At 40.8% G+C, this 27621-nt stretch overlaps 2 protein-coding genes across 2 annotated transcripts in view; one reads left to right on the forward strand and one right to left on the reverse strand.

Moving 5' to 3' along the window:
- snx3 (sorting nexin 3) overlaps positions 1–14261 on the forward strand; it is a 21552-nt gene extending 7291 nt beyond the window's left edge. Inside the window, exons 2-4 of the mRNA XM_050058094.1 lie at positions 7925–8020; positions 8416–8540; positions 13433–14261. Coding sequence (XP_049914051.1) covers positions 7925–8020; positions 8416–8540; positions 13433–13538 — 327 coding nt within the window. The 3' untranslated portion in view covers positions 13539–14261. The remainder of the gene's footprint in view (positions 1–7924; positions 8021–8415; positions 8541–13432) is intronic.
- Positions 13798–26371, reverse strand: nr2e1 (nuclear receptor subfamily 2, group E, member 1). The gene is made up of 9 exons (XM_050058088.1): positions 25761–26371; positions 22983–23128; positions 22152–22239; positions 21553–21788; positions 20965–21111; positions 20582–20678; positions 20315–20464; positions 18298–18403; positions 13798–17990 (listed from the first exon to the last, which is right to left on the reverse strand). The coding sequence occupies exons 1-9, from the start codon at positions 25819–25821 to the stop codon at positions 17828–17830; spliced, it is 1194 nt and encodes a 397-aa protein (XP_049914045.1). The 5' UTR covers positions 25822–26371; the 3' UTR covers positions 13798–17827.
- Positions 26372–27621: the final 1250 nt, after the last annotated feature.

Below are 27621 nucleotides of genomic sequence, written 5' to 3' on the forward strand. Positions count from 1 at the left end.
AATAAACGTGATGCAAATAGACATTTACAAGCAAAATTATGTAATGAATTTGTATACAAAATGTACAGAAAGGTAAAATCATCAAGTTTTGAAAAAGTATTGCAATTTAATTTTGTCTTTAATGTTATTATCTTATATATATTATCTTTGTAATATGATTATCTTATATAATGTTATTACTATCCTAAAACATTCTCCAGGTCCTCTGAAACTCTGCAGGGCTTAAGCCTCTTTCACACAGAGCTTTCGCGGCGCCCACCGCAGGGTAGGGCGCAGAGGGCAGGATTTGGGGGAGTACAGGCTCGTTCAGGAGCTACAGCTCCATGGTGACCGCTTTTGGGTCTACTTCAGGCTCTTCTCTGCTATTGGACGCGTGGCGCCGAGGTGTTGTCACAGCGTTTTTTGCATTGAAATTTAAAAAATTTCAATTCGAGCGCAGGCTGGCGGCGTGCGCCGCTCAGCTCGGCGGCAGAGCGGTGCGCTCTTGCACCGCGGTAGCACATACACAATGAATGGGTTCGTCGGCGGAGGTCTGCGCTTTGCGTGCTCTGTGTGAAAAGGGCTTTATTTCCACCCTGCCCAGCAGTGGTACCGTGGCGTACAGTCCCTAAAGGCCTCTACACATGATCAGCTGTAAAACCGCTTTGCGCTGGCTGTCCCATTGTTTGTCTATGGAGAGGGCAGCAACGCCTGACAAAGCAGCACCGCTACCCTTGGCGTCGCGCACGATATTCATTGTGCCGACAGTGGCTTGGAACACCGCCCATAACCGTGTCACATGGGGAAGAGGGAAGGCGGCTGGAGTTCCTCCAACATTTGTGGTTAGATTATCATATTTTTTTATTGACAAAAATATAGGCTGCTTCGGCTGATTTTTTTTTTATGCGCACATGTTCCCCTGAATATTTTTTACAGTTCGCACACACCTATTTTTAGTCGCAAATGCGAGTGAAACGCTCGCACTGTCGAGCCCTGGTCACAGACGGGAATACGGCGGAGCGCTATGGCCGCCGCAAGATAATGTGGTTTACCGGCGTTTCGCCGTACGTGAAGAGCCTGGTGATGCAAGGCTACCGGCGACCGAGAAGCCCGGCTCCAGGTGAATAAGTTGGTGTCATGACTGCCCAGTAGTACCTGAACAGCCGAGCCGTGGCAGCACAGGGAACTGCCCATTGGTCCGACATCCCATTGTTCCAACCATATTAAACCCATTGTTCCGAAGTCCGTTCCGAAATCATCATGATGCCCTGTGGTTAAGGTCTGGTTAGGTTTAGGCACAAAAACCACTTGGTTAGGGTCAGGAAAAGATCATGGTGTGGGTTAAAATGAAAAAGAAAGTGACAAACACATAAGCCGTGAGCCTGCTCCGCCTCAAGCCTTTCCCAGCTGACCCAGAGCCGGTCGCGGCGCACCATATGCCCGCCGCAAGCCGTTCAGCATCGCAGACAGTTGGACTAATGGGATGTCGAACCAATGGGCTGTCGGACCAATGACATGGACCCGCGGCACACAGGTATGTGACGTGTCAGAGGAGAAACAAGCCGTTCACATTTCCACAAACCTCACCACACTTTAGGGACTGTTCTTTACTTGTCAGGGGAGGAGGGTGGCTGGTTGAATTTTATTTTATTTATTTATTTTATTTTGATCCCCCCTATGTTCATCACTCATTGATGCTGTTTTTGAAGTGTGAATAAGTCAATAAGTAATTTATTCCTTTGAAATATCATTGATGTGTTATAGAAAAGTGATTTATCTTTTTATAAATGACAAAAGGCACATCTGCCTCATTTTTGCTGTGGTATCGTGATACTACTCAGAACCGTGATACTTTCACTGGTATCGTACCGTGGGTCCCAATTTTGGTACCGTGACAACACTACTGAGTACTGTATGAACAATAGGGATGTCACGATTATAGATCTTCTTGGTACGATTATTGTCAGAGAAATTATCACGGTTTTACGATTATCACGATTATTATGCATTAATTAATTTCACACTATAAATGTGTAAAATCACATCAACACTCCTTATAGGTCTTTAAGTTTCATTTATTTCCATGTGCTCCTGCTTTTTCTTTTATCTCTCAACACAACAGTGATGGTTATAAGTACGTGTGGCGACTATTTTGTTCATGTATGAAAATATAGTAGCCGTACAACCGGGCTTGGTAAGGTTGGAGTGTTTTTAAGTTGATGTAAAAATTAACGACGAGCATTTGTGAAATCCCGCACTCGTGTGGTCGTCTCACTCCAAAGAGCTACACGGACCCAAAACCATTACAACTTGAGGCTGTGTGCACACAAACTGCAAAACTATCCATCAAAAAAGTTTTTGAGACGTGCCTTAGCTTGTCACGTTGCACTGTAAGCCCAACTCGTATCATACCACTACGCCATTAATTGCAAATGACACGCTAACATATAATTTTTTAATTCAGTGTTACATTAGATAAATTGAGATTGACATATTTTAACCCAGTTATTGTGCATTTACCTTTACTTGCGAATGTAAAGCCGGGTGGTTGTCCCGCAGGTGTTGTATCATGTTGCTCTTGTTTGATCCTTTGGCCGCGACTTTTTTGCGGCATGTTTTACAAACTGGAAAGCCGTCGTCAACAATGACCCCTTGGTCATTTTTGCGATAGCCAAAACGATCCCACACGGCTGACTTTATCCATTTTTTGGGGGGGAATAAGTCTTCTTCATCCATACTTCATCACTCGGAGACGCCGCTTGTGTAACTTTGTTTTCGTTCCGTGCAAGTTGCGCTGACCTACTGTATATGGTTCCGCGTCGCGGCATAATCTTTGGATAGTGACGGTGTTGAGGAATCTTTACGAATAATTAACCGTGGCGTTTAAAATCGTGGTGAATAGTGAAATCAAGTAATCGTGACATCCCTAATGAACAGTGCCTTGCAATAAAAGACACGGCAGGGACATCTGGGGCCTCCTGTGTCATGCCCAAGCGAGGTCGGATTGCCGATGCATTCAGTAGCATAATGCCATACCAATAGACTTCCAGCAGGTACAAAGACATTACAAACGCTATAACGTACCATATTGCTACACATGATTCCCGTGTATTCAGTCACTAAAGAGAGCTTCCAGAAAATGGTTTGGACTCGTTTTTTTTTTTTAATAAAGAATGCTTAGTTTTCACTGAACCCATAGTCATATCGTATCGTATCGGTATCGAGATATCTGGCATAAATATCGAGATATGAAATTTTCTCCATATCGTTCAGCCCTAGAACTATTTTCATTTTACAGAATTACACCCACTAACCGCATCACTGCGCAGAAGGAAGTGTGCCTCCACCGCTAGCTTATTTAGCACCACTGAACTAGTTAACCTTACAGCTTGGCTGAGAAAGACACCATTCATGTTTAAATCTCATGCTGTCACAAGCACAAGCCTCTCATCCATGAGTAGGTGCACACTTTCTTCTGCACAGTGATACAGTTTCCAGGTGTAGTCTGGTAGAAAGGAAATAGTTCCTACGTTAAACTGCTCACAACAAGGTCTGTGGTTTATCTTGAGCAATTGGGTCATGATTTCTGTAAAGAGAAATTGTTGTTGAGTTTTTTAAATGTACTTTGTTGGCGCTTTGAGGACCAAAAGCTGAGTGTTATTTAGTGCAATTTAATTGGAGAGAAGGCAGACATCTCTACGGTCGATATCTCCAACACTGGGCAACTCACACCAAAACGATCTAGACTGATAAATAGTCCTACAAATTAGTGAAAAAATGTTTGTTTTTTTATTTTGGGTGAACTGTCCCTTTAAAACAAACACCATTACATAACAAGTAGGACATAACACACAATTCTTATCCATAAACTGCTCACAGATACCAGATTTTCTCTCCAGCCTAGCATAATAGTGCTTGTGCAAAAATGCATTAATCACAATGTGTAAATCACAAAATTGTCACACATTTTTCTCACTTTGTATTTTCTATTGGACCGTCGGCTACCCCACAATCTTCTGGACATAAATTATCAAACTATCAAAACTCGGAATAGTGGAGAGGTGGGTTACAAACATCTAAAACAAGTAAAATTATTGTTGCCAGTTAATTAGGTACACCTCATTAAAACTACTGCAGTCTAATACAACAGTCCTGCAATAAATCTTGTGCCTGATATCAGACAGAATTGTGAACTTGTTAAATTCTGTTTCCATCTTCAGTCTGACATTGCATCCACATTAACCGATATTTGTGGGGGAGGGGGATTTGATTTTTCCCAACCAGTCACTATAGACCAACGTACCCACCTGAATCTAATGTCATTTTAAATGCCAAGATACTGGTTTTGCAGAGGTTTTAAAAGTGGTGTGGGGCGAAATTAAACAAATTATGAAGGTGGGCGATATTGAGAAGACATGCCGATTCAAAACAGCATTGATAGTAGCGTCTATCTTGTTTATAGTGTTCGCTGTTCTTGTTATTACTCTTCATTGATTCCGGCGTGTGCTTTGCAACGTTAAAAACTTAGTATCGCCCATGATGCAGAATGGCTAATTGTTTGTCTAGAGTCTAACGATTTTTGATCATTGATTTTTATTTTAACTGAAAAAACACTGTTTCATGTAGCAATGCCTGATGAATTAGTCACCTCAGTGGAGTGGTTTGATACAAAGGTCTGGACCTGGGCAAATAAATCCTACCTTTGTGGAGGTTATAATAAAGGTAGCAGGATGTAGTTTGTGGTGCCAGAGGCGTGTTTCTGTTGTTTAGCCCCCCCTTGGTAATATAATAGGGTGCACAAAATATTAGAAAACACCTACAATTTAACAGCATCACAAACTGCATCTTTCAAATTATCTGTATTGCAGGACTGTCGTATAACACTGCGTTAGTTTTAGTTATGTGTGCCTAATAAACTAGCAGCTGAATGTATACTGTGACATAAACCAGGATTCTCTTTAAACAATTTCTCTAGGTATCATTTGTCAGCTCTTGCTTTTTATTATAAATATTTTATCAAATGAGTTTGCTCTTTCTAACCAAATCCAGGATCCATAATTTTGACCGAGGAGAGGACAGAGCAAAGAGGGTAGAAAACGAATGCCTGCATTTTCCCCATTGAAACATCACAAGAGGAGTCTCAAGGGCAGAAAATCTGACTTATTATCGTAGAGCGAGGCAAATAAAGAGGAAAAAGACTGAAAGGGAGAGACCATGAGAGCGAAAAGACCACTCCTGCTCTCCTTCCTCCTCATTTAGTCCTGCACAGACCAGATGAAGCTCCCAACCCCTCCGGTTTTTCTGCTCTTCCTTTATGACCACGTACGCCCCCTCCTTTCTCTTTTGTTCAGCCATTTACTCAGCCTTCTAGTTAACTCTCCATCCCCTTTACTGCACACAGTCACAGTCGTCTGCTCATCGATCAGTCTGCTGCTCACACTGTATTCATGCTGCACCTACTTGCTCAATTGCTTTGCTCTTGTGATTCCTCCTTCCATGAATTCTGACCTTCTGTGAATGTGGCCTGCCAATGAAATACTCATTCACTCGCTCCTTGTTTGTACATTGTCACGGGATGGCCATGTGCTGTCAGGACTAGTGAAGAGGTTTGGCATTGTGCTGTAATGTGCTGTTTGCTCAATGTTCTCTGTCAATGTCGAAACATCTCCCCTTTTTAATATGAAATTCACTTTCAAGTGCTTGTCAACAGCAACTTAGAATTATGCACACATCTGTGTATTGGCGTACAAGAACACACACAAAAATGGCAAAACATTTTGAGTGCGATAGACCTTGGTGAGCAAAACATGAGTGAACTTTCAATTTTTCTATTCAGTTCGGTTCAATTTGAACGAGTCTTTGTTTTTTTTCCTCCTCCTTTTTCCCCTTTATTAAAGTCAGAGTAGATGACACAAGGCTACGCCCAGACCCACTGCAGTAAAGCCCTTCACTCTGTCTTTTTCCTGAAGTTGGTACAATCTCTCCGTACCGTTTTCTTATGATAATTTTCTGCTGTTTATACTCATTCCCACAGGAAGTGCAACCCTTGATTGGTTGATGGTTGCCTGTTAAGAGGCTATATTGGGGTATCTCAAAAAATGGTTTATTTTAACCTTTTAAGCACTGTGTTAAGTCTTCAAGGTTTTTAACCCTCATGTAGCCATAGCAACAATACTGAGTAGGGATGCAAGAAGGTAGATTTTTTGCCAATATCCGATATGCTGATAACAACTTATTTGGTCGATAACTGAAACTGATATCGATGTATCCAATTTTTCCCCATCTGAGTTTATTGATAATGAAGTTTCTTTGGTAGTGGAATTAACATCATATAAGAAATAAGAAAAAGCATGTTTGACATTTCTAGTAGTTCATTTTAAAGCCGATATTGGCCGATCCCGATGATGTACTAATATTATCAGCATGTTGGCCAATTCCAATATTTCATTTTAAAGCCAATATTGGCCAGTACCAGTGATGTGCCGATATTATCACACATCTTTAATACTGGGACATTACCAGTCTCAAGTCTCAGGTGAATCTTATTGGTTGCTATTAGCCCATTAATTACATCACCTTAAACAAGCTTCCTTTTAACAGAAGACTGTGTTTGGTATGAATGTTATAATGCATGCCAGTGTGTTCTAGTATGCCTGAAATAATGGAGCCAGTTCTCCAATGGGAAGCGTCAACTAATGACCATTCTCTATCCATTGTAGTCAATAAAGTGTTAGCAAATAGTGCTTCTCACAGTTGCTTTGCGGCCAAGGTTATGCCTTCAAAGTGCTTGTTTTGTTAGACCAGTTTTAGCTCAGCAGGTTAAAAACAAAAAATATGATGTTTACTCAAAATTCATCAGTAATTATTTTGTCACAAGTCATTCTTTTCTCGCAAATATGACAAACATCACTTTCCAATTTCCAGCTTGTTGTGATGTTGAGTAAACTTAATAGTCTTTGTTCAAGCAATTCGAAGACATAACCTTGGCCGCAAGGAAATTGTGATGGGCACTATTTCCTAACATTTTATGGACTGCAACGATTAATCCATAAATTGAGAAAACAATTGATAGAGAATGGTCATTAGTTGCTGCTTCCCATTGGAGGACTGGCTCCATTATTTCATAGTGGAACACACTGGCATGCATTATCACATTCATACCAAACACCGTCTGTTGTTTGTTTTAGGTAATGTAATTAGTGGGCTAATAACCACCAATAAGGTTCAACTGAGACTTCAAAGAATCAATTTTACAGACTAATAAATTAATCAAAGAAAATAATAGGTTGATTATTTATTAACAGTTATTTCTGACTGGGATTTAAAGTTCTGGCTGAACGTGGGTTCAAAAAAATGAAGACAGTCTCAGTTGTTTCTTGAAAAATTATCATTCTTCCACCTGTTTAAAGGGGCTCTAAACAATATTCGGAACATTAATATATCAGCAAACAACTATTTGCTTTGTAAAAAATATAGTGACGTTATAATGTCCTGAGCAGAGAATGAAGTCAAGCCACCTCTGAGCTGTTATCCAAGTTTCTTTGTTAGTTGCAGTGGTAGATGGTCTGGCCAGACATGCATGTTACTGAATATGAGTCCTGTGTGTGTATCCCACTGGCTGGCTAATTGCTGCCGCTCTGCACTGCACTGCACTCATATGGTGGTTACTGCTGATATCGGGACAGTGTCATCGCTGAAGCATAGCTCTCACCCTCAGACCCTCCCCAGGTTAACACTGATAGCTCTGTCAGCACTGTTGCCGTTGTTGGCACTGCTACCTCAGCCACCTCCATGTTGAGAGCCGTGTGCAGACCTCTGGATAATAGATATGCCCTGAATATTGTATAGAACCCCTTTAAGGAAATTTCCTCAGTAAAAATTGACACATTTAAGAGTTTGCCACCTGCCTCTGTGTGTGTGTGTGTGTGTGTGTGTGTATCTACAGACCAACCTTCCCATCTTCAAGCTGAAGGAGTCTTGTGTACGGAGGCGGTACAGCGACTTTGAGTGGCTCAGAACGGAGCTGGAGAGGGAGAGCAAGGTGAGCCACTGAGGTGAACTCAACAAAAAGGCTCTTGAGTACTTGGCTTTTCAAATCAGCACACAGCAACATCTGCCATGTTTTTGTGCGGGAGAGAAAGTTGTTGTTTCCTTTTGAACCTTTGCGATTTGTGAAGATTTGTCCTGCCATTAATGAAGACCATAAATTATGTTTTTAGCCTCAGAAATGTCAATAAAAAAATGTTCTTACCACATGATACTGTACACATTATCACTACAGGATCATTGTTTAGTGAGCTGTCTTTCAAAAAAAACCACACACACAAAACGTTTTATTTTATTTTTTAAATTAAAGCACTTAAATCCTCATTGATATGTTATTTATGCATATTTAATTGCTGCTGTATGATTTCTGTGGATGCTCTTTTATCTCAGGTGGTTGTCCCACCTCTCCCGGGAAAAGCTCTTTTCCGGCAGCTTCCGTTTCGAGGGGATGATGGGATATTTGATGACTCTTTCATTGAGGAGCGGAGACAGGCTCTGGAGCAGTTTCTCAACAAGTAAGCCTTTCCTTATCTTCCTTGTCTTCCTCCGTTCCACGAGGTTAAAACAATTTATTCTTTACAATTTTGTTTTTGTCGTCGCAATCGCTTGCAGCTCCTTCCCGAGCGCGGTATCATTTTAACTCTCAAGAACAATGAAACACTTTGTGCAATAAGTAGATTCAACTTTTTCACTTCTCTTCATATTGTTAACAAACTGAACCCGTAGAGACAGACAGGTCTCTTTCCTTACTATCCTCCTTAATTCTCTTTTATAATTACCTCGCAAAGGACAAGAACAACCAAAAGAGGACTCAAGTGTGCACCCCCACAACATAATTTTTCCCACATTTGTTTTATTGTTGATGTGTAATTTATGATAATTGCAGCTCAAATTACAGCGCGTGGTTCCGTGGGATGGTGTGTGCACCTCTGCTTATTTTTGATCCAGCATGTCCTCATTTTCAGCTGCGGAACAATAAAAGTTACAGTGTGATTGTAATTATTTGCTTTGATTGCAGACTTGGCCATTATCTTTGTTTCATGTGCAAATGCATCAATGTTTCCTTTCAGAATATTAAGTGCGCTAAGACAGTTGAGAAAATTAAAATCCATAAATATGTTTTTTAAAGAAGATGAGAATTCGTTAGTAATTAAGATTTTTCTCCCCCCTTTGCTTCGTATGAATGAAACACTGCTGTTGATCATATCATTGTTCAGACTTGATACTGGCCAATGTCGCTGGCAGCATTGTTTAATCTGTGATTGAGAGCATTGTGAAGAAGAAATCTCTTGGAATGGTAAACATGGTTGTCGCTGTGAAACAAGTGAGTGGGAGGAGAGGAGATAACCGTCAGTTTTGATTAGGCTAGTCAAACATAATTCATACTTCAGGTAAAGAAGAAGGGCTTGCATCCCCGCTTCACAAAGCAAGCAAGGCCATGACATTTCTCCATGCTTCAGCTGCACCTTGTCCTCAATGTCAGCATCTCAATTTCCGGAACCTATTAAGCAGAATTTTTGGGGGAGGGCGGGCATGATCTCTCCAGTGATTGCCCTGGTATTTGACTTGTGAATGCCTCCCACGGGCCACTTAATTTGTCTGAAATATTTCCCATTAGAGGTTAAGATGCATGCATAGGTACAATGTCATCATGTTGATCTGGTCTGAGTAATATACCGTTTTAAAAATGGGATGTTTTTGGGGTCTCAGGTGCACCGGCTCATTCTCGTTAAGCTCCGTTTGCATCATCTGAAGGGACATTTTGGGACGTTTGATGTCAAAGTGGCTTTACCAAAGGAAAACAAAAAAATAATGTCCTGAATGCCCCTTGCTTTAACGTCACACAGATCAGGAAAGCAGAACCAGCAACACTTTCATTTTGTTTCCTAACCGGATGCTCAGAGCAGAGGATCCACTGTCTGTTGGCTAGCTGTCACTGTGCCCTGGACGACATGCGGAAGAGCAATAAAAATTGGCCATTTAACCAAGATTTCGCACAAGGCAATGCAAATGAAGCTTGGTGTATTTTTTGCAAAGAAAATTTTCAAACTTTGCACAATGGAAGTCAAGGCAGTGAAGTCCCACATGCAGAGTGAGAAACATTAAATCGCCACCCACTTCTGTTTATTCTCCCATGTCTTCAATAAGCCTGGATGTTACTATAAATATTTAGGCAAAATTTTCCCTAAACCTTTGTAATTCATGTCTTCTTCAATTTTGTTTTTTATAAAAGTGGCATTAAAGAAGAAAAAACAAAACTCTTAAATCTAACTTGTTTCTAGATGTGTTGCTAACATACAGATTAATTTAAGTGAATCATAGGATAATCAAAACACATTCACCAAGGCTCTAAAAAAACTGGTTTACCTAAAGTTGTGTTGTTTTAACAAAACTTAATCACCTCTTCCCCCAAACTGTGCTTTCATATGGTAGTGCAGTTGCATTGTGCATCATTTACTGGTTGTAGAAGTTAGGCATGTGAACACAACCACACATCCATAACCAGTGTGTGCAATAGTTATATAAAATGCTCAGTAAATCTGTCTTTGATGATGATTAAAATCTACAGTCGTCCCTGTGCTGCTAGTCAGTATACATGGTCAGGGTGTTCAAAATGTCATTAATCCTCATCAGCTTTATCAGTGACACAATGGTTCGGAACATCACACAGGCAGATTTTTATCTTGATCACCATTAACTTTTTAAGATTTAAAAAGATATCGATATAGATAGATAAGATGGATACCATGTAATTGTAACATTCCAGGTCCAACCAGAGACCTTTTTTGGTCTATCTATAGTTGGATCCCAAACCCATACTACACTAAGTCTCAGCAGGTTTTGATTTTGTGGTGTTCAGCAGTTTGTGCCTTGTATTAAAAAGACAGTAGAGAGAGGACAGGAAATGAGAAGACTAAAGGATGGGGAATGACATGCACCAAGGGTCCCCCAACAGGGAATGTTGCATTTCATGGTTGACTTCAAACCCAGAGGCTAAAAAGATTCCTCAAACTGTTTTATTTGTTAATGTGATACTATTCTCCCACAGTGCCTTGCACAAAGGAAATGGTGTAAATTAAGGCTAATTGTGGTATTGCAATTGGTATGTAGTAGAGATGGGACCAAGTCATTGATTTGAAAGTCACAAGTAAGTCCTAAGTCTTTGCGCTCAAGTTCCAAGTCACGTCCCAAGTCAAGACTGAGAACCTAAGTCCTACACTTTGGGTTTAGTGTCCGAAACAAGTCCTAATGCGCTCTTTACAGCATGTAAAGCCATTTTAACAACAGAGTAATATTATGTAAAAGATTTAGATTTTTAAAAAAAAATCATAAGTGCTTTTTAAAATTAGTTTTTTTGTGTTAAAACATGCTTGTCAGAAGTTGTTGTGTCTCCCTCTAATTTTTGACCAGCTCGTTTTTTTGTTGCCCATGGCAGAGTGTTTGTGGGAATGGGAATGTATTATCACTCAATCTTTGTAGGGCTGGGCGGTATGACCTAAAATTCATATCACGGTATAAATCGAATCCCTTCACGGTAACGGTATATATCGCGGTATAAATTTAAGTGTAAAAGTTATAATAGAAGTGTTTCTGAATGGGTTTTGTAGTCCCTTAGCAAAGCTAAATTGATAAAAAAAAAACAACAACAACAAAAGCAAAGATATAATGTATTTTTTAGAGCATTTATTGTGCAGAATGCAGATCTCAAAACTCAAAATTAAAACCCAGTACTCTATGGTGCAAAATGTCCCCTGGGATCTATATCAAAAGGTAATTTCCTTCTTTTAGCAAAATCCTAAATGACTGAGTTGTGTTTTTTCCACCTGGACCTTTATGCTCTGCCATTTCTCCTCTAATCATCACGCTGTAACCTGTGACAGGCTGCTATGATACCACAACTATCACACATTCACATATGGAGTTTTTTGTGGAGCCCCTAGCGTCACATAGGTTTACATTACCAAAGGTTTATGACAAACTCTCTTGCCGAAAACCAACTCCCGTGTGCGCACGGCGAGAGAGGAGAGGGAGAGACGCTGTGCTGCTGCCAGAGGAGACACTGAATGAGTTCCCTCTGAGCGGTAAGTCGCTAAAAGAGTCTGAGAAGTCCGGGGCTGTTCATAAAACATTAACTCACTCACTCACAAGTTCTCCAGCAACACATGTTGCACGTGCTACGCTAAATCACGGACGTAAACAGCTCCTCTTGCTCCGCTGTCTCTGTGCTCGCAACCATTTTCACACTGAGGCAGGTGCGATGACGTCATCGACGATAGGACGGTAGAGCGCAAATCTCTACCGTGGGCCAAAATTATATCATTTCTACCGTCTACCGCATATACCGTGCAGCCCTAAATCCTTTGTAACATTTTTCTAACTAGCACTCAGTAACATGACATTACTTCTTCATGGTTCTCTCTTGCAACTTGATTGGATGCTTGGATTGGTTTAAAGAAAATGGATTTGAGGACTTCAGTGTCAACTTGCTGGAAAGGAACAGCGTTAATGTTAGTTTATTCAGGAAATGGAGGGAAATAAATCGATCCATGAAACCATTTTGAATAACATATTTTTTAATCTTTTGGCCTGGGGAAACGTACAAGTATTTTCAAGTCAAAAGGCAAGTAAAGTCAAGGGTAGCGCTGGGTATTGGTACTCAATACCTTTTAAGGTATCAGCCGAAGTAACCCAGTACCATGTAGTATCAAAACCTCTTCAGTCAAATGTTGATCCTTTTGAGGCGGGGGTTTGGTGAAGTTGAGCGTGGTGTAATTGACGGAGTTAGCAGTTCAATCCAAAACGTTTTAAATTAACGTTGTACAACATGCCAATCCACTCACACTATTGGTATCGGTATTACATACAGGGTACTGGTACTGGTATTGGTATGATAATTTTTTGAACATTACCCAGCCCTTGTCACAAGTAATTCGTGTGAAATTCCAAGTCAGTGAGCAAGTCCTTTTTGATTTTGTCAAATCTAAAGTCATCAAATTTTGACTCAAGTCCGACTTAAGTCCAAGTCATGTGACTCAAAACCACATCTCAGGTATTCAGTATGGAATCAAGACGCAGCATATATCTACTCTGTCAACTATAAAATAAAGGCAAAAATGCCACACAAAAAAGGCTACAGTTTTTGTCTTTTTTTTAAGGATGTGAGGGTACAGTAGTGTCATTTTTTACATATCTTTTAAATCCTTTTGCTTTTTATGCAAGCGATTATATGACTGATACCTAACATTTTTTTTCTTCAGAAAATGTTTCCCATATTTCCTACCTTAAAGTCCAATGTTCCTGTCAATCTCTGTCTGTTCTGTCCAACCATGTGTCCCTGTATCACCAAGCCTCATCAGTTAACACAGCCACTGATGTTTGAAGCCTGCCTTCTGCTCTTGTGTTTCAGAGTGGCAGGTCACCCTCTAGCTCAGAACGAACGATGCCTGCACATGTTCCTACAGGACGAGTTTGTGGACAAGAACTACACCCCATCCAAAATCAGACAAGCCTGAAAGAAAACACAGCTCTGCTCGGCCTGGCTTGGCTCAGCCTTGCTCGGCCCGACAACCCAAAGCTCTCTTCACTGCTCCAGGTTTCTCTCAGACAATAAACATTTCAATGATGACTTCCCCTCCCCGCGCCCCCCCAAAATATTATTGTTCACTGCCTCTTTTAGTTTAATTAGTGACCCTGATCGGTGTTTGTTTTCACTTTCTAATTGGAGTCAAGAATGTTGGACACATAACTGTGGTTGAAAGTAATTTATAGTAATTTCTCTTTATGTCTGGAAATGCCACTAACATGGATATATTATGTATTTATCATTTAGCTATGTCTTGAATATATTCATTTATATAGCAACATTGAATGAGCGTTCTATGTATGCAAAGCTCTTGTAAAGACCCACAGCGTTTCCCATTATATACTATATATCCAGTACTGGCATGTTGCGCACGATACCTAGCAACTAAACACACACACACATACACACACATATATATTTGATGGGCCTCAACTTTCAAATCACACTTAGTTGATCCTCTCTTCAAAAGGAAGCACGTGTGTGTATCGACCAGCACCTGCCCAGTTATCACGATGATTTTCTAGTAAGACAGAAGTAATTTACACAGAGGGAACTGCAGTATTTCTACTGGCTATATGCATTTTGAGATTTGTATACTGCTGTGCCATTTTTGTTTATTTTGAAGATTTTCCAATAAAATAGGTGAAATGTCTCCACGCATAAATACATCTGTTGATTTGGACTGTTGACCTGTCTAACACTCCACTACTGCAAGCTGCTGCGATAAGTAAGTCATCCACCATCTTCATTACAAAGAAGTTTAGGCCTATGGCTGATTTAAAAAGAGTTCATTAAAGGTACAGTGTGTAGGATTTAGGGGCGTCTGTTTTCAGAAAGGATTTATAATATTCATACCAGTGTTTTCATTAGTTTATAATCACCTGAAAACAAGAATTGTATTTTTGTTATCCTAAGCCCAGTTCAGACCAAAGATTCGCAACATCAACAAAGAGCAGGTTTGCAATGTTCTGAAAATCTGCCAGTTCATACCAATGCGACCACATGATACAGTGTATCATCTCCATAGCAACAACTCTCTGTACTTTGGCTGCAAGGATGTAAATGAGACGGACTTAGACTCAGCAGGAACGGAGGGCGATCGAACACGCCTTCTGCACTTGCCCAGTGGACTCTGCTACAAGCCGATTGGCTGCAAGAACAGTTGACGTGCCTTTCGTCATAAAACCAGCAGCTGGCGACTTGAAGAGCTGAGTGTCAGGTGACACCATCAGCTGGCTTGAGTCTAATTGAGAATCCAGTTCACACCGCTGCAACTTTTCTCTGCAACGTTGTTTCGTCTTGTTGCGACTCTTTGGTCTAAACTGAGCATTAGAATGAGCTGTCTGTATCTACATATTGAGCGGTTCCTCTCCCACAGAGTCCGCCATGTTGTTCTACAGTAGCCCAGAACAAGACAAACCAAACACTGGCTCTAGACAGGGCCATTTCCATTTTTTTATGTTTTTGCATTTTTGCGTCAGCTATCGAAGTTCTTCTACACACTTGACCCTTGAGAGAAGTCGCAGTTCTACAACCTCACCACTAGATGCCACTAAATTCTACACACTGGACCTTTAAAATATCCTCCTGAGATCCGTACTTCTGCTTGGCATGCATTTTTAATTTCTCCTAGCTATTTGGGATCGGTAGGACCCGATAATTATAAAAAATAAACATTGTCAACGCTAATTAAGTCCCAATGTCCTCAACTGGGACAACAGTATAATAAACAAGTTTGAACCATGAAATGTGATCAGATTTTTGACCTTGTCCGCTTTTGTGTCAGGATCAGCTGCAGACTAACTTGGCGAAGATGGCTGCCATCTTGTTTTACATAGATTAGTGTATTGTGCTCTTAGTACAACTAGATTGCACAAAAAAGTGTCCACAAACGAGTACAGCAGGTCTAAATTAAGTAAGAAGTATAAGGTCAAGTAAACCCAAATGTGATGTCCTCATATGAGGACACAGGGTCTCAGGAGGATATTCCCGAGTTCTCATTAAGAATAGATTAGGCTACTTCTAAAGGAAAAACACTTTGTCATAAGGGTGCAAAACACATGCTTGAGTAATCCTTAACAAATCTATGACTCTTGATCATGTAATGCAGGATGTATCGTGATTATTAAGTCAGACTTTATGAGATTATGATATATGATGATATGCAGCCAAATTAGCTGGAATTCAGTTAACGCAGAAAATGTCATTTCCGATCTGATAAGCATATAGTACTTGTTCAGTTCCTCTTCATACTCATATTTAAAGTGAATGTACATTAATATTCATTTGCAAATTAGTATGATAATATGATTTTGCTTAATGGGACACATGCCAGCCAGGTAACTTGTAAGAAATGTGGTTGACAATGTGTCTCATTTACGCTCAAAGCTGACTGTTGGGTCATGAAGCAGCAACGTGTAAATGTTTGCATCTGACAACCAGTTTGATAGAAAACTGCTTCATATTTCAGTGAGAACAGAGCGGCTGATCAAATGCATCAATCTAAAATGTCCTTTTTTAGATTAACTGCATTCCAGCTAATTTGGTTTTATATAAATTAATGTATCAACTAATGATAAATGAGCAATCAATGAATTGTTGATTTATAAAGCGCTTACAAATCAGTCTTACATTAGTTAGTCATTACTGTAAAACTTCAATTAAAAGCCTAGTCCCAATAAAACACCCAGTCACTTTTACTAGCCTGGTGTAGCTACACATTTTGACAAATAAAAGCCTGTCTCAATTAGAGGCCTGGTCTGATTGCCAAGCCGTTCATTTTTTATGAAGTTCTTCGGGTGTATAAAAGCAGGTTGCTGGCCACCTCAAATTATATGTCCATTCCTCTATTACCCTATAAGTTATTCATATTCATTTAGTCTGTAAGGGTCCTCAGATTAAAATAACCAAGAGGGTGTTTTCCTCAAAATTAATCCAAGTTGTGAGTTTTGTTTTAACAGGATAAAGTGGTGTTGTGTCGGTATGCTGGGTGCTGTAATCCTGATGCGTTGTCTGCTGGAGCTTGATCAAATGAATGATTCATAACTGATACATTATCTGAAGCCTAATTTTTATACAAGTAATATTCATACTGGTTTAAATAAACAATTTGATCGTTTCTATTTTTGCTGAGAAACAGCTTTATGTAAAAGGAATTAAAGGCCTGTCCCTTATAGACGCCTGTCCCAGATATGGGCCTGTTGATTTAAGTGATTTAAGCAAACAATGGCCCAAGCTGTCAATTTAGGTTTTATGCACTTATGCATGTGTTTTGTGCCCTTATTATAAAACTTTTTTTTTTAACTTAACTGAGATCTTGGAAGAGCATCTGGTAGTTTTCGAAAGCATTTTAATTCAGTGTCTTTTATTCTCTCGGTCACAACTCTAAATAGTCATAACTCCAAATATGTACAATAGAATAAAAACATCACAGGCCACAAAAACATTTTTCCAAGTGCTGAATATCATTTTATCCAGTGTTAGTGCCTAACTTCACAAAAGTCGACCCAGAACAGCCTCAAACAGGACACACCAACACAAACAGGACAGTAACCACTTAAATACAAACACCATCTTCAGATGAATGTACAGTCAGGAGGCAACGCAAGCATGTCCTTTAAAAGTCTTTTCCTTCATTGAGTTGGCACCTCTTCTTCTCTCTTTGCCCCGTGCGTTTGGTTTCAGCACCGGATCGAGGGACAGCGATTCACATCCCCCATTACGCATGCGTCATGTTTTTTCTTTTGGTTTCCTCCATTGGGATTGATCACAGCAGTAAAAGACTGAATTGGTCGTCAAGCTCATTGGTCTCACAGACACTCAAAAAACTTGTGAATATATAACATTTCTTTGTCAGACATACTTGGCACGTGCTCTCCAGAGTCTGTAGGCGGTATTTAAACACTGTGGGTTTCCTGTGCCCACACCAGAGACTGCAGGGTTTTCAGTATCACAGGTAAATCTAGAATGAAAGTTACAGGCTAATCCTTAACTAGAGCGACTGTTAACAGGCTACTCGGTGAGTTCCGGCTGTGTTGCAGTCTTTGTTTCAAAGGAGCCTAGAGGCCTAAACAGGCTATTTTAAGACAGCCTAAGAGATTTTTGTGCTCAGCGAAAATTCAACCCACGGTTACACCTGCTATGATTTGACATTCTGTCGACTGCTGGGTGGGTCTCTGGGCCTTTCAGCTCAAGTCTCTTCCAGATGGGGGGGGGAATTCATATATCGCTGGACTTGTACATGTCGGAGAGGAGCCTGGTGATGGGCACGTTGCCGATGGTCTTCTTGAAGAACACCTCCTCTATGGTGGACGGGCCCACGGAGCGCAGCGCAGGCAGGAGCAGGAGCAGCTTCCCGAAGCGACACGGCTGAGTCGGGTACCTGAAACACATCACTGGGGTCAAACACATCCTCTGGCTCTCCCTGGCTCTCTGTGCACAATGTCTGACAGCAGCGTGTCCAATTAACGCACACCTGTGGTACAAATAGCTGCTAATTAACCACGGGGTTCAGCTGAGACACCTGTGCACAATTACAGCAGTGGCTTATTGCCTCATTAACTTTATAATGAATCTGCCCGCTAATAGTTACCTGGACGAGACGAATCAACATGGCTGTGACACATGCATGAGTTTACAGATGAATAGATAGATGGATGGACAGATAGACTGATAGAGCTGAGTGTTACCTGGTGTGTATGTAACTGTTGAGAGTGAGCTGTGCCTCGTCCTGTAGTGCAGCGATGGCGCTGGCGTTGCGGAAACTTCTTAACTCAGTGTTGCCATGCGTCGGAACTGTAAGACAAAGGCAGTTTTAACCAAATGGGTTATTGATTTCAAAGGTGGGGGGTACATTCAGTACAGGCACAAATCCTTAAAGGGCCTACCCGAGGTAAAACAGAACACCATGTTGTTTTTCATAAATTCCCTTCATGCACAGGTGTAGCCTACATGTCCCCCCACCGAGGCGACACGCCCCCCTCAATATTTAGAACATGTGCATTTGTTCCCCCTCCCAATAAAAACGTGAAATTAGCAGAGGACTTTGCAAAAAAAAATGCACAAAAAATGTTTGTCGTTCAAAATGTTCTAGCAGAGGGCCCCCCAACCCCCACATTTCATATGTGGCCCTCACAATGTTAAAATGAAACCTAGGNGTTCCCTTCATAGGTGTGGATTTCATGGGGGACCCATGGGACGTGTCCCCCTTAATATTTAGAACATTTGTTCCCCTTCCCAATAAAAACATGAAAATAAACAACAGTAAATTCAGTGTTTGTTGTTCAAAATGTTCTAGCTGAAGGCCCCCAACCCCCACATTTCATATGTGGCCCTCACAATGTTAAAATGAAACCTAGGTCTTTGCCTTCGTGAAATAGATGGGCACAAATCCTCAAAAGGGCTTTAGTTTTTAAGATACCCCTACATAGGTGTATGTGTTGGGGGGGACTCAGGGGACACATCCCCCTCAATATTTAGAACATTTGTTCCCCTTCCCAATAGAAACATGGAAGTAGCACAGTACTTTTACTTTGACAAAATTAAAGACATTTACAACAAATTGATGCAGAAAAAAAATCTCCAAAAAAAAATTCACTAAATTGAGTGTTTGTTGTTCGAAATTTTCTGGCAAAGGGCCCCCAAACCCCCACAGTTCACATGTGGTCCCCCCAATGTTAAAACGAAATGAAAGTAGATTGTCATTACAAACATATTTTATATGAAAAAAATGATGAAACTGATCTCATCTCATAAGTAAAAAAGTGCAGAATAAAACCCTTTCGGAGATGATGAGGGTACCTACTGAGTCTCGTTATTTTTCACCTATAGCTTCGATTTAGTTCAAATTTGGACTAATTGTGCCCCTACATCTCAAAGCAATATGCTTATCAAAATGTGTATTTATTATAAAACTATAGGCTTTTATATACAGAGTTGTCATGGGCAGAAATTTTACACAGACACCTTTTTTAAAGAAAGAAAGTTACTGTTCAGGTATATGATGGTATGTTAGCACAGTTCAGGCTGTCACACTGATACAGAAACTAAGCAAAAAACAAAAAAAGCTAGTGTAAAGTGAGGAGTAAAATGTATTTATCTGATGTTAATATGTAACAAAGTCTGCAAACTAAACCGCTTTAATCACTCATACATTTGGAGATATATCAAAAATGTAGTTAGCTCTTTTAAACCTTATGGTGCTCAAGATTTTACAGTGTATCTCACGATGCTTAAACTACACTCCAAGCTCTGTAATAGCTGTTACCACTTTTAATGATTTTATACAGATTTATGAAATAATTTTTAGTTAGGGTTATTCCCATTTCCATACTCTTCATCCATTCTCTGTATAATCTCTATCATCTTATAAAACACAAACACAATTTCATCTTCCAAACCTTTTCTTTTCAAATAAAACTGTTCGTTTTTGGATTGTAAAAGTGAAGGGTTCCCACATCCCCACCTCCACCCCACCCTTATTTACGCCCCTGGTTTTAACACCTAAAAAGGATGGCGTATTATTACATGAATATTGACATACTATTAATTGAGGCACTAAAATAACGCTTGCTTTAATCCCCCGCGTCCTTCTCCATAATTGTTTTTAGGCAGCAGAGATGCTTCAGAGCAGAAATAAAGGTTTCCAGTAATAGACTGTAATAGAGAACACAGTAAAACACCCGATGAGACAACAGCAGTACTCACCGGCTTTAAATGTCACGATACATTTCAAACAGGCGAACTCTGTTGCGTCGAGACGCATCTGCCTGAATCTGGTCACCACCTCTTGAAGTGCTTGAATCTCAGACATGATCTTATTCATCCGCTGAGACTCTGTGTTTTCAGTGTTCATTCCTACAAGTACACATGGAGAAAACGTCATATATGCAGGTATTTATTTACATGTGCAGCCCATGAGGCCTGTTGCTGGCCTGTGCTCACATAAGCTCTTCCGTGCCTCGTTAAACATACCAGAAACAGCAAGAAGAGTCGTGGAGTCCACAGGAATGGCCCACTGCGCGATGCCCAGAACAAATAATTCCCTCCACGCGTCCTCCAACAGAATCAGCTGCAAAGAGGAAGAGTTTCAGTGTTAAACTGTGCACTCTACACCAAAATGAAGCAATGATTTATTGCATTTTAAGCCTTTTTTGAAACTTTTTGAGTAGCAGTGCAATATTAACTCGTGCGTAAAACATAATGTACATTGTTTTCCATATTGCGCACAGGGTGGTTCGTTTTAGTAAGGCGTAAAACCATTAAAAATGAAATATAAAGGACAGCAGGCCGTTTGTCGTGACTGTTGCTCACGTTCAAAAGGCCCTTCTGGATAATATTTGGGCTGTAAAGCGTACCTGGTCAGATAAAGGGAGGGTGGAGAATGCGGGAACACTCTTCGCCCACTTGATGCTCATGAAAAGGAGGCGCGCCGCCGACTCGCACACAGACTCCGTCGCCACCTCGTAGAGGTACATGGGGGTGCCGCTGACTTCATGGGGATACTGGGAGAACGTGAGAGAGAGACTGTCATTATCAGTTTATATTCTAATGAAACACAGTTCAGAGAATGGTGAACAACAAAGGTCAAATTCCAAGCCCCAGCACCTGGTTTATAATTATTAGTGTTGCTTGTGGAGGATTTACAGTGAGAAATCTAATAGGCGGATTTGTGGCTCTTACAGGCTGCTAAATCGGGGCAAGAATTTCAACTTCTAACCCTTACGGAGAAAAACTGTAATCCTATAATAACATTTGGGAAGGCTGTAATACAAATATCCACGGTATATCACAAACTATTAAAGGAATTGAATATTTTCATGATTTAAAAAATGTCAGGTGGAAACTAAAGAAATCACAGATTGATTTGGAGGTGGAATATTAAGCCAAGTAAAACTTACACCTAATCAATCCTAGAGGATAAGAATAGTTTCCCCAAACTCTACCTTCGGGGTGGGCTGTGCCAGACCCACGATGGCCTGCCTCTCCGGTGTGGTGGACACTGCGCTCATCTCCAGGTTGTGAGGCTCCAGTTGCGTGACCGTGGTGAAGAAGGGAGGGCCGGGCAGCGAGGATCCCGGGAAATGGGTCGATGACCCGTTCACCTCTTTGTGGCCCCGGAAATATAGGGCGACCTGTTTGCGGATGGTGGACGTCCGGGGCCCCCTCTCGTGTTGGACGGCTGTGAAACGGGACAGAGTGAAGGAATGATCTCTCCGCAGGGATGAACGACTTATTTATCCAATTTATTTATTAGTGGCTACAGTTGGAATTAAACTAAAACTGTCCCTAAAATCAAGGAGTCAAAGTGCAAATTTGTTTGCGTAAAAGAAAAAATAATTGCCTATAATGAGCTGTGATGCTCCCACAGAGTGTAAACACCATCCCTCTTAAAAAAAAGTAAAGAGAAAGTAATTATCAATTCTTCTTTCAGCCTTCATTAGCAGCCTTAAACACTTTCCCATCCGAGTTGCACACCTCCACCCCAAACGCCACTGCATGGCGTGTCTATGGCCGAAGTGATAATTCAATTAAACCCATTTACCGTCTTTATTCATGTTCACTTCCAGACACTTTTTCAAACGGCACGCTCGGCACTGGTTTCTGTGAGTCTTGTCTACGGGACAGCCACCCTGCACACACAGAAACACACGGGGGGAGAAAAAAGAGAAAGACAGTTACAGCCTTCAGTTAGATTTCTCTCATCTTGCACGATCGAAGTCTCCTCACTATTATCCTCCTGGGAGGCCACACTGCAGGTGAAAGATCGTGCTATTATCGTGTAGTCATCGACCTGCTCCCCTGCGGCTCCAGCGCGGCCTCATCCCGGAAGATAAGTACTCTATCCCGCCCTCTGCTGCCTAAATCCTCGTCTTCGAGTCATCACATTAGATTGGATTACACCTGGTATATTATAGCAGCGCGGTGTTTAGCCCAATACTTAATGATGCAGGCATGACACAATTAGGCTCATCAAGGGAGACTTAACACAGCGCCACAACCTGGGGAAAGCAAATGGAATCTGCGCGTAAAATGCGGATTCCGTGCGTAAATCTGGCAACGGTTTTTGGATGAGGACCAGGGACGTCGTGTCTTTTAAATCCTTTCTCTCTAATAACACTGAGGGGACAAATTTCTTTTGGCACGTGTGCAACAATAGATTACTGATAAGATATTTTGGCTTGAACATGATAGATAATTAGACGCAAATACAATTTCCTGTGATTGCGTGTATCGTTTGATTCTCCTCAAAATGACGTAAAAAAGACAAGGTCAGCAATTTCTTAACTGGGGTTGCACCTTTGCCACAAGCCTGTGAAAAAAAGGGATAAGAAGCCAGTAGGATTTAAATAAAGATAAAAGGAGGAGGCCTCACCTGAGAGCCAGATTTACAGACGTATGTCCTGTTTCTGCGGATGCTCCTCTTGAAGAATCCCGAGCAGCCGTCACAGGCGTACACACCATAGTGTTTCCCAGAGCTGCGGTCGCCGCATACTTTGCACGGGATGTCCAGAATCCGACCTGAGAAAGGCCCAGAATCAGTTATCACTCGGCTCACTTTTAAATTTATAAAATATCATGGCACAGTGTGACTGTTGCCCATCGTATATGCGCAACATCTGGATAAATTCCAAGAACAATTTCCAAACTTGACACAAAACTTGAGAAAATTGTTGCAGGTGAGGTGTTTGTCTTATCTTAGAGGTGTCAGGTTAGCTGCTTGACTTGAACTGGCACTGTGGACACACAGGTAATGCCAAAAATGAAGTCTTTTTGAACTGTGGAGCTATGGACTAATGGTCCTACAAATTACTTGTTTTTGTCCGACAACCCCACAAAATACACACACACACACACACACACACACACACACACACACACACACACACACACACACACACACACACTGGACAGCGCCCCGCACCTCGTCCGAGCATGGGAATTCACGGCGCACATTTCAAGAATAAAGTCCGGTGGGAAGCGTCATATCTGAGCTCTCTAAGACAATGGCCCGGGGGCGCACAATGGAGACATTAGGGGAAAGTGTTAACTTAATGATTTTCCCCCATTGAACCTCGTCTGACTGCCTGGATCTCGACAAGCTGCCAACTCCCCTTCATAATGGGACTCGACAGCTGCTTTATCCCGCAGGTCTATAGGCCCCAGGATTAGGGAGTGACACTGCACCATGAGAATAATGCGCACCAACTCGTTTCACCAACTCAAATGAAGTGTATGTAAATCGACCCCGGTGTAGATGAAAAAATGTGATTTTTTTTGTGTGAAGATTTTGTATTCAAATCTATTAAAAAGAAGTATATTTGTATGCATATGAGGGAGGCTTTTTTTTTTTATTCTGGAGGGAAAAGCCGTCTATGTAATTACACTGACGTTTTGCCACCTGCTCATTGATTCGCCAGTGACCCGTCAAAAAGGGTAGCATGGGAATAACTACTGAGCAGCAAAAACAATGACTTCAGGAGGAGAGTTATAGGGCTTCAATTGGCAGATTATTAAGAATCAGAAGGCCATGTGGGCTATTTAACTGCTGGCCACAGCCGTGTAATTGCCATGAGATGGAGAGAGGCAACTTTTAATGTGGCGTTTACGTCTGGAGAGAGTTTGAGCAGAGGAGGTGGCCTGTTGAGAGTCATCCTCTCATCACGGGAATAATTTAAAAAACCAACCTGCTGTATAATCACTTAGGCCAGGGTGAATCTACATGATTTAAAATTAACAATAAAAATATTGACCGCGCTCACTGGAGTCAATTAATAGATATTTAATAAACCAAAGACAAACAAGTCATTTGCGCACTGCCAAAATAAAACTTTTACGCCTACCAAAATTGGAGACAAACGAAAGTGCGCAAAACTCCACCAGGATAAACTCAAATAAATCCAACATTGTAGATTGCTGAGAGTCGAATAAAACGACGCACAATTTTGTTGTGAAGGGGGGAAATGTATTTAACTTTCCGCTGTGGGGGTCCAATTCGTCTCCATTGTGTGCAGTAATTGCTTGAAGATATATGGCATTTTCTATTAACGTAATCACCATCAAGGCGAAAACCTACTAAAAAAGAACTGGAAATTAAACTGTATACTGAGTGCACGAAATGTTTCCACCGACCACCCATAATGTGGGTTTGAACTCGGCTGTGACACAGTTGTGATGTTGTTTTATTCTAATTTAAAACAGGTTATTAACAGCAGTGTGAGTGCATGTGAGCACCTGAGGATTAAACAACCGAAGCAACAGTTTGACGTGAATAATTTTCAAATGGTGACTAATAGAAGCAACACATAAGAAAATATAAAATTAATAAAAGTGTCCTACATTTTTGAGTACAACAATAACCTTATTTAGGCCGATATTATAACACAGGAGTGATTTAATTTGGATTCACTGTGAGGCCTAACACAAGGAGAGTGTTAGGAAGAAAAAATAATAATCTGAAAATTTACACCACAAGAAAATTTCAACACAACAAGAAAAATAGTCAACAATTAAATTAAAAGCCGCTGAACACATTTATGGTGAATTATATGGCTGAAATATTTTGACAGTAGTGCAGAAACGCGCGCACGCAGACGCGTAAAGGCAGATAAGAGCTGTTTATAAATCCGTAGCACACCAGCAATTCAGTAAGAGAGGAATCTCTCACACAAACTTTAAAATCACATTATTAGAGATTAAATATCTTGCTGTTTATTACCCCTTTATAGAAGTTAAATGAAACTACAGGCAACAAGTGGCATCAGGTGGGACGCGAGAGGAGTACTGAGAGCACGGATACTGATTATTTATGTCTTTACCCCTTAAAAACGTGGTTAACTTAACAAACATTATATTAAAAGATAGAGAGAAGAGTCAGACTGAGGTGGTTTAATTATCAGTCATGACAGAGACAAGTTTACGCAGCGTAATGTGTGCGCTCGGCAAAAGAAGCAGCTCTTCCCCACGGATCCCATTTCTGTAACACCATGAGGAGTGAACTGATTTTTTTATTAGTGAAGCTCTGATGGACATGAGAAATATAACAGCAGCTTTATGTTCATGTTTAACACACCATGCCTGAGAAAGGCCCATCACAGAGGAGTTATTCTAACACCGGGCTGCTCTGTATCTCCAGAAGGACAGAAACACTTACTTGATTTGACGTTGAGAATATCCAGACAGCCACTTGTTGAGCCGGCGGGTTTGCTCATCATGGACACTCGACTTTTAAATAAAGCTGAGAATGAAAAATGTCCTCTTTCTCTTCTTCTTCTTGCTGACAAAGACAAACTCGCAGCACTTTCCTTTAAGTGTTCACCAGCGGCGGTGAGATCGGCAAGTCAGCGCCCCGAGTTGCCCAACTTGACAGAGCAGATCTCCTATCTACAAGCCCCAAATTAAGACACGGGATTGTACATTGTACCGGACAGTCTTCGCCTCCGATGTGCAGGGTCCGTGTTACGGAGAGAGAACCGGACTGCAGCGGCCGGTGAACGGCGACAGCAGCCCTCCAGCTCCGGCGTAGAAAAGTTGGAGTTAGGGAAAACGCAGCCTGGATCTGGAGCGCATCCGACGGTGCCAACCCCGGTGTGTGAAAACAGTCAAATCAAAAATGTCTTCAGATGCTCTGACAGGTGAAAGCTTGTTAAAACCAGGACACGATGTGACTTTGTGCTGCGAGTTCCTGAAATAAGCCTTGGTAATATTTATGAGAAGTGTCAGGGGGAGGCTGGAGGGTGGAGATCTCCACTTCCTTCATCCACTTGGCTTTCTACTCCAAACTCCAGCCTGACGTCACTGGCGTGTGAGGGAGAGTGTGTGTGTGTGTGTGTGTGAGAGAGAGTGACTGATCGTGTGAATGTGTGCCCAAGTGATGTGAAGTGCCTTGCTCATGGATCAAGAGGCATTGCAAACAAAAAACACGTGTTGCACGCATGTTTTCTGCAACATTATGGTTTGTTTTAGATATAGATGTCATCATTAAGGCTGCAGCTCTCACAATAACCAACCAAAAAGACTTAAATATCCCCACAATAAGCCTTATTTAAAAACACAACTCAAAATGTCACATCACATATTCAAAAATAAAACAAATGGAGCTGAATTTGAGGCGGAGCTGCAGAAAAATCGCAGCCATGAATACTTTAAACAGTATAAGGAGTGCTGTGGTGTCAGACCTGAGAGGTCACTGTGGGCAGAGGGGCTCAGACATGAAGGAGTGCAGTGTCATGTCCACTCTGATCGTCTGAGGTAGACATGATACTGATTTTTTTTTTAGCTGCATTAATGATGTGTTGGATGTTTGTCACGTTATCAAAAGCTGAAGAGAGATTCATATTTATTTAATATTGTAGAATAATAATTTTTAATATAATTTCCTATGGTTGTTGCATGTCACTAAGTCGTCTTTTTCAATGGCTTATTTTAAAGTAATTTTGAGGTTCACTAATGTCAGTGTTTTACAACCTGTTGCACGTATTTAAACTAAGATATTAGTGTCATTATTATTATATTGTTATTATTATTAGTGTCCATTCAAAGGATTTGGCATTGACTGATGAATGTGGTCAATCTGAGGTTACAACTCAGGCATAAACCCAGCACTTTGAAGCAAAAACAAGGCTCCTGTAATGTGACATAATGATAAATAAAAACACATACCCCCCCCCCCCCCCCCTTTTGTTTTTGCATGAAAAACATTTAAAATTACATTTAAAATTTTAATCAGTGTAGTTAAAAAACATCAACATATACATGCAAACAAAATACAAAAATTGAAAAAAATGCACTCTCAGCTCTTTTGCATTTTAAACATTATAGCTTATAAAAAGCAATAAATAAAATATAAAAATAAACAAATAAAACATCTAAGTAACTACTATAACTTTTTATTTAGCTCTTTTTGTTCACTTTTTGTGCGCAGATTCATACAAACATCACCTCCACACTGCAGTGATGTACATATTTAAATCTCAGGCTTCTTTTTAAAAGAATTTTAATGTGTTTATTACAGT

This window comes from Epinephelus moara, chromosome 12 (assembly GCF_006386435.1).
Source record: "Epinephelus moara isolate mb chromosome 12, YSFRI_EMoa_1.0, whole genome shotgun sequence".
Lineage (NCBI taxonomy): Eukaryota > Metazoa > Chordata > Actinopteri > Perciformes > Serranidae > Epinephelus > Epinephelus moara.

Excerpts from the sequence above, each read along its gene's own strand:
- nr2e1 (XM_050058088.1), bottom strand. The coding sequence starts at position 25,821 with ATGATGAGCAAACCCGCCGGCTCAACAAGTGGCTGTCTGGATATTCTC. Across the intron at positions 23,129-25,760 it reads TATTCTCAACGTCAAATCAA|GTCGGATTCTGGACATCCCG; the intron begins GTAAGTGTTTCT and ends GGCCTTTCTCAG. Across the intron at positions 22,240-22,982 it reads TCTGTAAATCTGGCTCTCAG|GGTGGCTGTCCCGTAGACAA; the intron begins GTGAGGCCTCCT and ends CTGTGTGTGCAG.